The sequence below is a fragment of the Phyllostomus hastatus genome, unplaced genomic scaffold (genome assembly GCF_019186645.2).
Source record: "Phyllostomus hastatus isolate PE091 unplaced genomic scaffold, TTU_PhHast_1.1 phas_contig_150, whole genome shotgun sequence".
Taxonomy (NCBI): domain Eukaryota; kingdom Metazoa; phylum Chordata; class Mammalia; order Chiroptera; family Phyllostomidae; genus Phyllostomus; species Phyllostomus hastatus.
The window spans coordinates 32,429,280-32,441,615 of record NW_025333611.1 but is presented as its reverse complement, the minus strand read 5'-3'; the positions used below and the strand labels follow the sequence as shown (position 1 = coordinate 32,441,615).

The 12,336-nt window shown below is 59.8% G+C and overlaps 1 protein-coding gene across 5 annotated transcripts in view; it reads left to right on the top strand.

Moving 5' to 3' along the window:
• Positions 1–10,554, top strand: part of JADE2 (jade family PHD finger 2) — a 49,328-nt gene extending 38,774 nt beyond the window's left edge. For all 5 annotated transcript variants that reach the window (XM_045819289.1, XM_045819307.1, XM_045819271.1 and 2 more), the window contains 3 exons: positions 1,996–2,113; positions 4,657–4,785; positions 5,988–10,554. In XM_045819289.1, coding sequence (XP_045675245.1) covers positions 1,996–2,113; positions 4,657–4,785; positions 5,988–6,793 — 1,053 coding nt within the window. In that variant the 3' untranslated portion in view covers positions 6,794–10,554. The remainder of the gene's footprint in view (positions 1–1,995; positions 2,114–4,656; positions 4,786–5,987) is intronic.
• Positions 10,555–12,336: the final 1,782 nt, after the last annotated feature.

Below are 12,336 nucleotides of genomic sequence, written 5' to 3'. Positions count from 1 at the left end.
GTTGATTCCTTCTGGGGGCTGAGGGAGGGTCCACCCTGCCTCTCCCAGCTTCACCCGGGCAGCCCTTGGCCAGTGGGCCCGTGACTCTGGCTCTGCCTGTGGTCACGCAGCATCCTCCCTGTATGTCGTCACGGGGCCGTTCTTAAGGATGCGAGTCGCTGGATTTGGGGCTCACTCACACCAGTGTGACCCTATCTTAACCGATCACCTCTGAGGCTCCAGAGGGACGGACATGCACGTCGGCAGTCCCGCTCTTCAGCCCGGTACGGAGGCTGGCAGCGGTGGAGGACTTACATTTGCATGTCAGGAAGATTGCCCTGGGGCAGCAAGGGGTCCGTCCAAATGGCTGGCTGTCCAGCTGAAGATGATGGGGGTGACTGAGAGGTGCGGGGCGGATGGTTAGGACTCACATTCCCGGGAAGGTCTGGCGGGCATGCTGGGGGATCGGCCGTGGGGGTGGAGGAGGAGGAGGAGCTGCGTCATGAGGGGTGATTCGGGGCGCTCAGCACTCAGACACCCCCATCAGGAGTCTGCACAGAAAGAGCCTGGCTGAGCCTGACACTCTGGCCGCAAGGCCGCACACGGCCTCGCCCCTGCCTGGCCTGTCCCCTCTCTGTGACCAACTCCCTCTCAGCCTGGCGGCCCCCTTCCTCAGGAAGCCTTCTTCATCCCCCAGGTCCGGTTCTGGTCCTGCCAGGACGTGGTCAGCATCTCTCTGCCCAGCTGGGCGTCAGGTCCTGAGGGGAAAGGGCCCCGGATGGCGCTACTCACAGCCGAGCCCGGGGCCCCACATAGGAATTCGCAGAGCCCCCAGTGTGCCAGAGCAGGGCTCCCAGGCCAGGCCAGGGCTGCCTCCTGGGGGAGGTGCTGGCCCCTCTGGTGGCCTGCTGGTCACATGCCAGCGTGAGAGCCACTGAGAGTCCATCCTGCAAGGCCAGGCCTGGAGCAGGCATTCTGGGCTCTCCTTCACAACCAGGCCCAGGAAGGAGATGAGGATGCACCTTCGGAGAGTTCTAATCACAGTCCCCCTCTCCCCTCCCCCTGGGCCAGGAGAAGTGGGGCTGTGACAACAGGCTGGGGCTCTAAAGCTGGAGGCCACTCCCAGGCAGCTCACAGACAGGAAGCCTGAGCTCACCCTTGAAGATGGAACCCATCTGGAGACAGGGAACTAGTTTCGGCTAGAAGGACCAAGGTGGCACCCAGGGGTCCAGTTCAGCAGCTTCTATTCAGCTGTCCCTGCTGCTGGAGGTTCTGACCTAAACCAAAGATGACACCAGAACCAGGAAGCATTTCCAGGGAGGGGCCTGGTCTTGGCCCAGGGGGCGGCCGGTGGGGGTGGGCATCCTGGGCAGAGGTGCCACACACACAGGTGCTCCCAGGCCAGCTGCGGGGCATGTCTCTCTCCCAGGCCTCAGAGACGCTTCCCAGCTGGTGTCCCCGAGTCAGAGCCCCTGCCCTTCCCTGTGAGGAGTTCTGTCTCTGGCTGAGAGAACGTGGCCCTGGGGGCCCAGGGGCCCTGAGGGCGCAGGGGTGGGCTGGCTCAGGTCCCAGAGCAGGAGGTAGCCCCAGGTAGCCTGTCTGCTCGAAGCTATTGTCCTGGCAGTCTCTCTCTTCCATGCGTGTGGCCTTCGGTGTCTCAGGATAGGAGGTGGATTTCACCCTGTGGCTGTAGAGTTTCTCTGATGGGAAGGAGGCCTTGGACGGAGGGCAGAGGGATAGACTTGGTGACCTCACAAGATCCCTAGGGGAGGGCAGCAGCAGGGCTGACCCAGCCAGGAGGAAGGCGGGGCCCCCAGCCTAAGCTCACCTGGCGCGCTCTGCTCACTCCGGCTCAGCTGAGGCGCAGGGTCGGGCTGGGCTTGGCCCCCTGGTTTGGATCAGAGAAGCGTGTCCCAGACACTCCGGGTCTGGGAACGGATTCCCGGATGTCCGGGCAGGCTAGGCAGGGGTGGTCAGCCTCGAGTAAGGCGGGCAATCTCTTTTGTGTTTCCCCAGGTTAGAAATCTGTGCTACATGGTGACAAGGCGCGAGAGAACGAAACACACCATCTGCAAACTCCAGGAGCAGATATTCCACCTGCAGATGAAACTTATTGAACAGGATCTGTGTCGAGGTAGGCGCCTTCCCCTCCGGATGCCGCCACCTCAGGGTGCGCGCTCTTGAGGGGCTGGCTCCCGAGGAGGGCGTGTCTGTGGGCGTGGTTTGGGGGCATGTGTGTGGGGCCCGGGGCCATGGCTCTCACCCTTACCCTCCATCATTCGGTTACTGGGCCAAGATGGGGACCTCCCCGGGGTCCCAGGTATGTACTGTTAGGCAAGGAGTCAGAGTTTGGACCGTGGGCCTCAGACCTGCCCTCAGAGAGCTGTCTGGCGCAGTGGGGACACCCAGGTAGTGCCAGAGACACCCAGGTGTGCCGGGGACATGGTGGTCCGGGAGTAAATTGCACATGAACAGGCAGACTAGACATCCCAGTGGCTCAGTGCTGGCGCTGGGACAGGAAGGGCCAGAACGCGAGTGTCCCTGCCCCGTGAGCCTGTGTGTGGATCTCAAGCAAGGCAGCCACCGCGGTGAGGGGAGAGAGCCCCCCAGGCACGCACTTCCAGACCAAATCTGGGATCCGGGCCTGCGCCGGCAGTTTTTCCATGTGTTTTCTTCATATTCTCTTGCATCACATGCCTTTAACAGTCCTGGAAATCAAAGGCCAAAGAAGCTCTGATACCGTTTTTATCTGTTGTGTGTCCTGCCAGACGCGGGGGCCCTTCCTGGAGCATTCCCATGTTAAGGGGGGCAGTGCGTGTCCCCAACAGCAGTGCTCTCATGTTGAGTTACGTGCAGCAGGAAGAGCTGAATGGAGAGAGATTTGAGCCAGGGGCTGCTCCTGCCTCCTCAGCCTCTGGGCCAGGCCGGGCCTGGAGTGGACAGGGAAGAGGGCTGCCAGGCTGCTGCCAGAGCAGATGGCAGTCCCAGGTCCTGCCCACTTCTGCCTGAGAGCCAGGCTGCTTCGTCTGCACCTGGGGATCACCACCCACCCGGGCCCACAACCCCAGGAATGCCAGGTGCAGGCGGTGGGCACGGTGGGTCACGGCAGAGCTCAGAGTTCTGCATGGGCCCCCAAGCCCAGGGCTAGCGGCTTCCTGGCTTCGGGAGCTTTCCCAGGCTCCCCTCACCTGTCGATGCGTGGTGAGCACTGACCGAGCGTGGAAGGGAGGCCAGACCCGTGCTGGGCACTGCGGGGCGCACTGCTATCGCCTCAACGACCGAGGGCCCTTGCCCTAGAGGGGCTCACTGTCTGGGAAGACGACAGACAGTGGTGTGGCGAGGGGTCAGAGGGTGAGAGGTGGCGTCTGGGGCTCACAGTCGAGGAGGCAGAGGGCGAGGCGTGCAGCGCCCTGCCGCATGGGACTCCAGAACCACATTCAGGAGCCTGGGTGTCCCACAGCCCCGTATCAGGTCTGGGGACACTGGCAGCTCCTGGCCCCGAGTGGCTGCAGCAGGCAGGACCCTTGAGCAGAAGACTGGTTTGCCTCTGCCCGAAGCTGAGGGCTCCATGTTTTTGCGCTTGACCCCTGGGGTGGGACGTGGGCAACGGGAATATGGCTGAGGCTTGTCTGGCCAGAGGGCTGGAGAGGGCTTCCCGGTGGTGGTGATATTTAGCTGTGAACTGAACCAAGTAAAAGACAGGACAAGGAAGGAGCATTTTTGGAGCTTGTTTTGTTGGAAAAACGGGAAGGAGGCCAGCGCAGGCACAGCTAGAGCAGATGGAAGAAACCGAAAGTGAGGCTGAGGAGCTGCCAGGGTTGGCCATGCGAGGTCTTGGGACTTGCAGAAGGAGTTCGGACTATACTGAGGACAGTGGGGACCTCCAAAATATCTGCACTGGCCCCGTATTACAGATATGGAGACTGAGGCCCAGTGTGAGGTTACACAGGCAACCAACAGCAGAGCTGGGAAGACTCCACAGCCTGGGCCACACCCCCAACACCCTTAAACCCTTACTCAGACAGCCCTCCAGCCAGCAGCTGAGAAGCTGGGAGAATATTCCCGGCCACTGGCCCTCCCCCACACAAGCCCCTCCCTGCTCCCATGTTCACCATGGCCCCTTGGACCTGTGTGGCCGTGGGCTGAAGGGATGTGACGGCCACGTATGCACACAGCGCTCCCACGTCCTGTCTGGCCTCAAAAGCAGACCAGGAGGCCGAGGCAGGAGACTGGCTAAAGGAGGCTGTGAGCAAAGCCTCTTGATGGTGTTCTGTCCACCTTCACGTCAGCTTCTTGGCCTGGACTTCAAGGCCCTGTCCTGCCCACTCATCTCCATCCATCCTGCCAACCCCTGGGGCTCTCCCAGGACCTGTGGGCCGTTAGGTTGGGCTGCCGCGCAGACCCTGCAGAGCGGTCCTCCACCCTCGTGGCCTGTGCCCTCCCCAGGCCCTGCCAGAGCAGCGGTTACCACTCTCCCCCACACTGGGTGCCCCTTGACCCCCTGCAGCCCCAGTTACCTCGGGGCCCCCGAGGCTCTGAGCCTGGGGTATGGAGGCAGGGCACGGTGAGCTGGGTGGTGAGGTGCCAGGTGAGGGGGCGCTTCTGGGGTGGCATGCTGTGATCGTGGTTCTGGCTGGGGCAGTTCGGGATAACCACCTGCTCTCTCCCCTGGTGCAGAGCGGTCTGGGAGGAGAACAAAGGGCAAGAAGAGCGACTCGAAAAGGAAAGGCCATGAGGGCCCAAAGGGCAGCCCCGAGAAGAAAGAGAAGATGAAGGCAGGGCCTGACTCCGTCCTGGGGCAGCTGGGTGAGTAGGTGGCCACGTGGCCTGGCCCACCGGCCTGGCTCACAGTGTCACTCCGCTTGCAGCCCCGCCCTGTGTCAGCGGGGCCAGCAGGGACCACAGTGCCCCCGCTACACAGAATGGGAGCTCCAGGAGGGTGAATAGGCTCTTCTTTGCCCGGGGACTCACACCTTCCAGGCACAAAGGTGACTAGGGTTTCAGAGCCCAGTGGCCACCCCGAGAAATTCCCATCCTGTAGACTGGAGGCTGTGCCCCAGAGCTCAGGAGACGACTTGCCCCTCCCACCGGCCAGGGTCTAGGGTGGGAGACTTCCCCAGAGGCCCTGAAGGGACCTCCAGGCCATCTGGGCCCTTCTAGGAGCCCTGTGCTTGGAAGTAAGGGCCCCAGAATTCTCCACCCTTGTCCCAGTCTGCCAGAACCTTTCCGAATGGGCCGCTTTCCAGTACCAGGGCCTTCATGGGGCCACCCAGTGAGGCCCAAAGGAGTGGCCAAAGGCTGGCCCAACCCACCTTCCCTGTTACAGACCTCCGTACCCTACCCCTTTACGCCAAGCAGCCCTCAAGGGGACCCCCGCAGTGGGCTTTATCTCCCAGGATGCGTCCCCTAGGGCACTTCTCAGGGACCCAGGGGAGCACCCTTCTAGCCCTCACTCACAGCACAGAAGCGCCAGGTTGTTTTCATTTTCCTCAGTCCCGGGAGGGGGACTGTTTGTGTGTCCTATGGGAAGCCCAGTCTCACCAGCTGTTCCAAGACCTGAGTAGAGAGGGATGGCCCAGGGCTGGAGCAGGCCCTGACATCTGGGAGGGACCTTGTACCCTGATACCTTGCCACCCTGTTCATGCCTGACACCTTTATCCCAGTTCCTTGCTTTGGAAGCTGAGAGAGGCAATGCTCATAGAAGCCTAGCGCCCCCTGGTGGCTGGAGGGCATTTTCCTCCACCACCCACTCCCCTCACCCCACCTCACCCCACGATGGGGGTGGTGGGCAGGGCCCGCCTCATGAGTGTGCACCTGTGCAGTATCAAAGGCCCTTGCTTGGTTTAATGTTCTACTGTGGCCACCTTGAAATTCTTAGTAACTTCTGAACAGGGAGCCTACAGGGAGGAAGGTACCCGGTGGCATGCTGGGTCAGACAGGGCTTCCTGAAAGAGGATGGGACATGCACCTGCTGGCATCTCACCGTCCCCCTCTCTCCCCGCCGCCAGGCCTGTCCACCTCCTTCCCCATCGATGGCACCTTCTTCAACAGCTGGCTGGCGCAGTCGGTGCAGATCACAGCGGAGAACATGGCCATGAGCGAGTGGTCCCTGAATAACGGGCACCGGGAGGACCCCGCTCCGGGGCTGCTGTCAGAGGAGCTGCTGCAAGACGAGGAGACGCTGCTGAGCTTCATGCGGGACCCCTCGCTGCGGCCCGGCGACCCTGCCAGGAAGGCCCGCGGCCGCGCCACCCGCCTGCCTGCCAAGAAGAAACCGCCACAGGACGGGCTTGGTTCACGGACGACTCCAGACAAACCCCCCAAGAAGCCCTGGGGCCAGGATGCGGGGGGTCAAGGTCAAGGACCACTTGCCAGGAAACCACCACGGCGAATGCCTTCTCACCTGCCATCCAGTCCTACAGCTGGGGACTGTCCCGTCCCAGCAGCCCCCAAGAGCCCACCGCTGCTGGCCCCTGACACCCCCGACGAAGCAGCCCCTACGGCTGCCGACTCGAATGTCCAAGTGCCTGGCCCGACGGCGAGCCCCAAGCCCTCTGGCCGGCTGCGGCCGTCCCGAGAGAGCAAGGGAACCCGGAGATCGTCAGGCGCCAGGCCTGATGCTGGGACAGGACCGCCCTCTACTGCGGCTGAGAGGCCAAAGGTCAGCCTGCGCTTTGACGCTGAGACAGACGGCTTCTTCTCTGACGGGGAGATGAGCGGCTCTGACACGGAGGCCCAGGACAGCGGGGTGCAGCGGGGTCCCCAGGAAGCAGGGGCTGAGGAGGTGGTCCGCATGGGAGTTTTGGCCTCCTAAGTCCTCCCTGCCCCATCTCAGGCCCTGCCCTGGTCCCCCGAGGAGGCCTCAGCCCAGACACAACTGCCATTTCCAACCTGCTGAGTGTCCCAGACCCTCGAAGCTGCCACTCTGTGGCGGTTTTATTTTTAATATAGAGAGAGTTTCGAATCCCACACCGTTGTCTTTCCTCTGTGCTGGCTGAGGACCTTAGGACTCCTTCCGTGGCTCCAGCTGCAAGGGCTGGGCCAGGTCCCGGCAGCGCCCCTGCTGCCGCTGTGGCATCCCCACCTGGCCCTTGTGGCCCTGCCAGGCTCCCGGCTAGATGCAGGCAAGGTGAAGGAAGCGCAGGACGCCAGCCCACCGCCACTGGGTAACACAGACTGTCGTTTGGGCATTATTTCATGGCAGATGGGCCAGGCCAGGGCCTGCCCACCTTGCCCTCGAATCCTACTGGAGTCCATTTGGGGGGTCCTGCTGCATTCCACTGACCCCCAAGGAAGTGTACATGTAAGCGGCACCCAGCAGAGTCTACTCACTGTCACAAGCACAACGAGCTTATACGAGAAAGCACTGAGGGCGCAGAGGGCCCCGCCGGTTCCAGGGGAACCACAGCCGTTCCTGTCGACCCACGTCTAAGGCCTGCCCGCCCACCCCGCGACCCTCCACTCCCTTGCTGCTCTGCCCCTGCCAGCGCCCAGCCCTGCAGCTCTGGGAAGGGGTTTCCAGAATCCTTCCCTCGCTGTGCCACTTACTCAGGGGACTCCCAAGCAGCCAGCCGCCAGTGCCAGTGGAGGGCTGCCAGGGAGGGCCAGGGCCCAGACCAGAGCATGGGCTCCGACTCGCCCGCTGCAGAGGGTCGCTCTGGGGCTCTGACTTCCTTCCTTCCTTCCTTAGCGGCCAGTCCCGGCTGAAGTCTGGTCACTCCCAGACAGCTGCCCAGACCAGACCGATTGCCTTTTCAAGTTTCCCAGTCCGGCTATGAGATGAGCTGCTTCCTTGGTTTCCTTTTGGGAACTCCTCCTTCCAACTAGCAGTGGGATCCCGGGGCCCAGGTAGCCATGTTGGCTGCTGGGGCGGTTGAGTCTTGCTGGAGGCTCCTGGTTCCTCTCCCTCTGAGCCTTAACCCCCTTTCCCAGCTGTGCCCTCCCCACCACCCACCTGCCTTTCCTACTCACCACCACCGCACCCCCCCCCCCACCCCGCCTTCCCCCAGCCTCCCAGCCCCAGGTCCCAGGTAGCCGCTCTGAAGAGGTTTAGTGGAGTGGCCCCAGGGTGATAGCTCAGGGAACAAACAAAAAAGGAATTCAGTGAAAACGTCTTTTTTTTCTTTTGTGAATTACTCCTGGGTCACTTCCGCCACTGGTCATACGCCAGAAATTCTCCAACAAGAACCTTGCAAAAGTCCAGTGAATCAGTCGAATCATTCTGTGGATGCCAAAGAATATTTTGACCATAATACAGCACAGCCTGGACCTAACAACTTGTCACTTGGACTTTTTTTTTAATGGAGTTCTTTAGCAACCAAGTACAGAACCACGTTCGCTGCGCACACTGAGGAGATGAGCCCGAGCTCTTGGAAGAGCATGCGGTTCTGCCGCTTGACCGTGGGAACCGGGAACCGGGTGCTGAGTTCCAGGTCCCGGACCGGGCCCACCACGAGCTTTCCAAAACTCAGACTCACGGGGGGTAGGAACACTGGCGGCGAAACCAGCATGGCCAGGGTCTTGGCCACGAGGTTCCCCTTGCAGACACACTCACCCCCGACTTCAAAACTATCAAGGTACGACAGTGGCGTTGTCATCGATACTCAATTTCATGTGAATTTTAGCAAAATAGGAAACAAAGATAAGGACTAAGTTCAGGGGATCGGACAGATGTGTCCGACGGGAGTGGACCCGGTGGGCTGCAAGCATTCCGGGCGCTGGGATGGCCTGAGCCGCCAGGTGGAGCCAAGCCTGCCTGCCGCCTCGTAGTTGCAGCCAGTGCCTCTGCAGCATCAGCAGCAGCGTCCAACCCCGTTCTCTGTTTACTGCCTTTGAACAGACCTCCTTCCTCCCCGTGCTTCGGGGCACAGCCTTGTCTGTGCTGGATGCCCAGCCTGACCTCGCAGGGAGAAAAGGGAAGAGCTTAAAGAACAACCAAACTCCCTGGGGCATGAGGGTGGCAGGGCCAGGGATGGCTTGGGTCCAACAGACTCAGCACGTCCCCTCCCCCCAACCCCTTCCTCCACCCAGAGGCACAGTCTGGGCTCCCTGGGGTGGGAGAGACCAGGGCGGGGGTACGGTGGGCCTGGTGTAGGCAGGGCAGCCAGCCCTCTCCAGGGGCCTCTGCTCGAGTTGGCCTCTGGATTCTGACCCTCTAATCTGGGCTCTCGCTCTGTTTGCACCAGGTTGTCCCTGGGACAGGCCCTAACCCTGCCTCAGCAGGCGCCTGTCCACCTGTAGGGTGTCCACCAGGCTGCCAGGAGGACAGGACGCTGGTTTGCACTCCCTTCCACCATCAGCCACGGCCCCTCACTCTTTTTCTGGCCCGCTGCCCACTGTGTTCACGGCTCTGCCGCCCCCAAGGTAAAGGCGGGAAGGAGACAGGAGAGGCTTTTCCAGGCCAGAGGCTGGGGCAGACCTCGCACTTGACCACACCAGCCCTCAGGGAGGGTGAAGCTGCTCTGTGACTCGTTCTGGCTGTCATCCCCATTTTCCCGACCCCAGCTGCCCACCACCACCTTCACCCCCATCACAGTGAGAAAGGATAATGTGCAAGGAAAGTATTTTTGTGGATCATAGATGTATTTTACAACAAGTAAGGAGAAGAGAGGTAGAAGGGTTTATTTTATTAAATGAGCTCTGACCTGGTGACGGTGTGTGAGCATCTGTGAGGGGCTTGGTTTCCTTGGAAAAGCCACCCCGGTTCCCAGACGTGGGGCTGGACTGTGGATGCGTGTGTGCATGCCAGGGCACGTCTCGTGTGTCCAGTGTACGTGTGTCACTGTGCCATGGGTGAGCACACTATGGGACTCACTGGGGCAATTCCTAGAGAATCAACTGCTTGACTCGGGCACCAGCAGCGGCCAGACTTGGCATTGCCGTGCCCGCTGCCGGGGTGGCCAACCTCTGCCTGGGCCCAGCTCTGCAGAACGGCCTGGCTGCCTGCAGCAGGGCCCCTGGGGAGGCGACTTCCCACGCCCCTGGCCCATCTGGCCACATTGGCCAAAGAGCCGGGGCTGGAGTCTGGGACTCTGGGTTGTTCTTTAGGGCACTTCCTGCCCCCTTGTCCCTCAGATGCGCAGCACTGTGCTCCACGTCAGCTTGGGGTGGGGGGCGATATGAATGTCACAGGAGGGGACTCCTGTCTTTGTTTCAAAGAAAGTGATGTGCCATTTGTTAATATACAAGAGAAATATTGAAAATATATTGAAAAGAGCAATTTTAAATTATTTTTGGCTTATGTTGCAATATTTATTTTCTTGTATTAGAAAAGATTCCTTTGTAGAGAAAAAATGTATTTTTCATTAATGCAAAGACCTATTTCTCCTTTTTGTACATTGTCCGTGTTCGCTCCCCCTAACAAGCAATAGAATGTATGGCCGCCCCGGGGTGGCCGGCGCCTGCCGTGCCCTGCATGACTCCGTGTTGCCGCTGCTACGTAGCTTTCAGCCCCATCCTGTCCTGCTCACTCACTGGGGTTTCCTGACCCGGCGCCTGCCAGGGCCTGTGTCTCGGGGAGCCCTTTGCACTCCTAATGTGTTGGCAAACGCAGTTAATAAAGCAATGTTTTCTGTGCTGGCTGGTGTGAGGCTTCTTCATTGCACTGAGTAGGACAAGGGGTCCGAGGGTCCTGTGCAGCCACCAGACAGTGGGCTCCCTGCAACAGCCGTGCTCCCTGCATGTCCCGCAGGACCCACTGCTGCCTCCTGAGGAGTCGTGAGAGTGATGGCCATAGCGACCACTCTGTACGTCACACCAGGGGCTGTGCTCAAGGGCCAGGTTTCTCTGGCTCCCCACTGTTGTCATCCCCCAAACTCGGAGCAGATGAGGGGTGTCCCCAAAGCCACACCTCTGGTAAGAGGTGAAGCTCTGCGTCACAGGCAGGACTGTGGGATTCTTGCCACCCCCATAGACCACCTGCCTGGGACAGTGGGAAGGTTTGTAGGCAAGCTTGGGCATCCGTCCCTGCATCAGGGAAGAATTTTGCCCAGGGTTGTTTTTCATTCATAGATTTCTGAGAACGAACTTCACTCCAGGCTTTGGAAAGTGTGGGAAAGCTCACTATCTCTGCCTACAGCAACTCCCAGTCCAGCAGGGACACAGGCAGGAGGGAACTGGGAGTTATTGTGCTGGTCTGGGTGGGGGGACACTCAGGATGCAACACCGTTCATTCATTTATTCATTCATTCATTCATCCATTCACTCAACAAGGAATCTATTGGCCATACACCTGGTTCTGCCAGTGTGTTGGCTCGCTTGCTGTGCGCTGCACCGGGACCCTGCTCTCAGAGCTCCCAGGCAATGGGCCCTGAGGAAGCAGTTGTTTGTCCTAGGGGAGCTGGGTGTAAGGAAGAGACTAGAAGCATTCCTGGTAGAGGGCGTGGCTCAGGTATAGGCCAGCCAGGCTATGCATGGAGGGGTCTTAAACCTCAGAGCCCAAGTGGAGGCTGTGTGGAAAGGGTTGAACAGGGAATCTAGTTTGTGGACCCACTGAGTCCTTTAAGGCAGAGAACTGCCCCATTTCCTCACCAGTGCAGTAAGTGGCAAGTCCCCAGAGGCACCTCTAGAGCCAAAATTCTGTGACTCCACAATATGGAAAGCATTGGAAGTAAACCTGGTGATCCTGGGAGCCAGCCCATCCCGCCGGCGCGTGGAGCAGCTCTGGCCAGCTGCCCTGGCTTGGCACCCCAGCCTACCCCTCCTCCCCTGGCCAGCCCAACGCCCTAGTGGTCAGAGGAGTGAGGCAGGGTCCCCCCAGCCTGCGGAGGGACCTGTGCATGACAGTGGGCCCAGCTGGGGGGGGGGGGGGGCGGGCGGGGCTGCCGCCCTGTGCATCTGAGGCAGCAACATTCAACAGAAGCACAGTGAATGATTCTGGTAGACACACATTTAAAGAGTAAAAAGTACAGGAAAAATTATTTTTTAAAAATATTTTTATTTATTTATTTTTTAGAGAGAGAGGAAGGGAGGGAGAAAGGGAGAGGAACATCTGTGTGTGGTTGCCTCTCACGTGGCCCCCACTGGGGACCTGGCCTGCAACCCAGGCATGTGCCCTGAGTGGGAATTGAACTGGTGACCCTTTCGTTCGCAGCCCATGCTCAATCCACTGAGCTACACCAGCCAGGGCTCAGAAAAATGATTTTAATAATTGTATTTAATCCATTTAAATCCATTGTGATCACTTAAATGTGTAATATAAAATAATGAACTACTTTACATTATTCTTTGCACTGAGTGTGTGTCTCACACTCACAGCACATCTCGATTCAGACTAGTCACATCTCAAGGTCAACAGCCATGTACTTAAGCTCTCCATTGGGCAGCACGGCCCTAGGTGCGCTCAGCTATCCCCTGGAT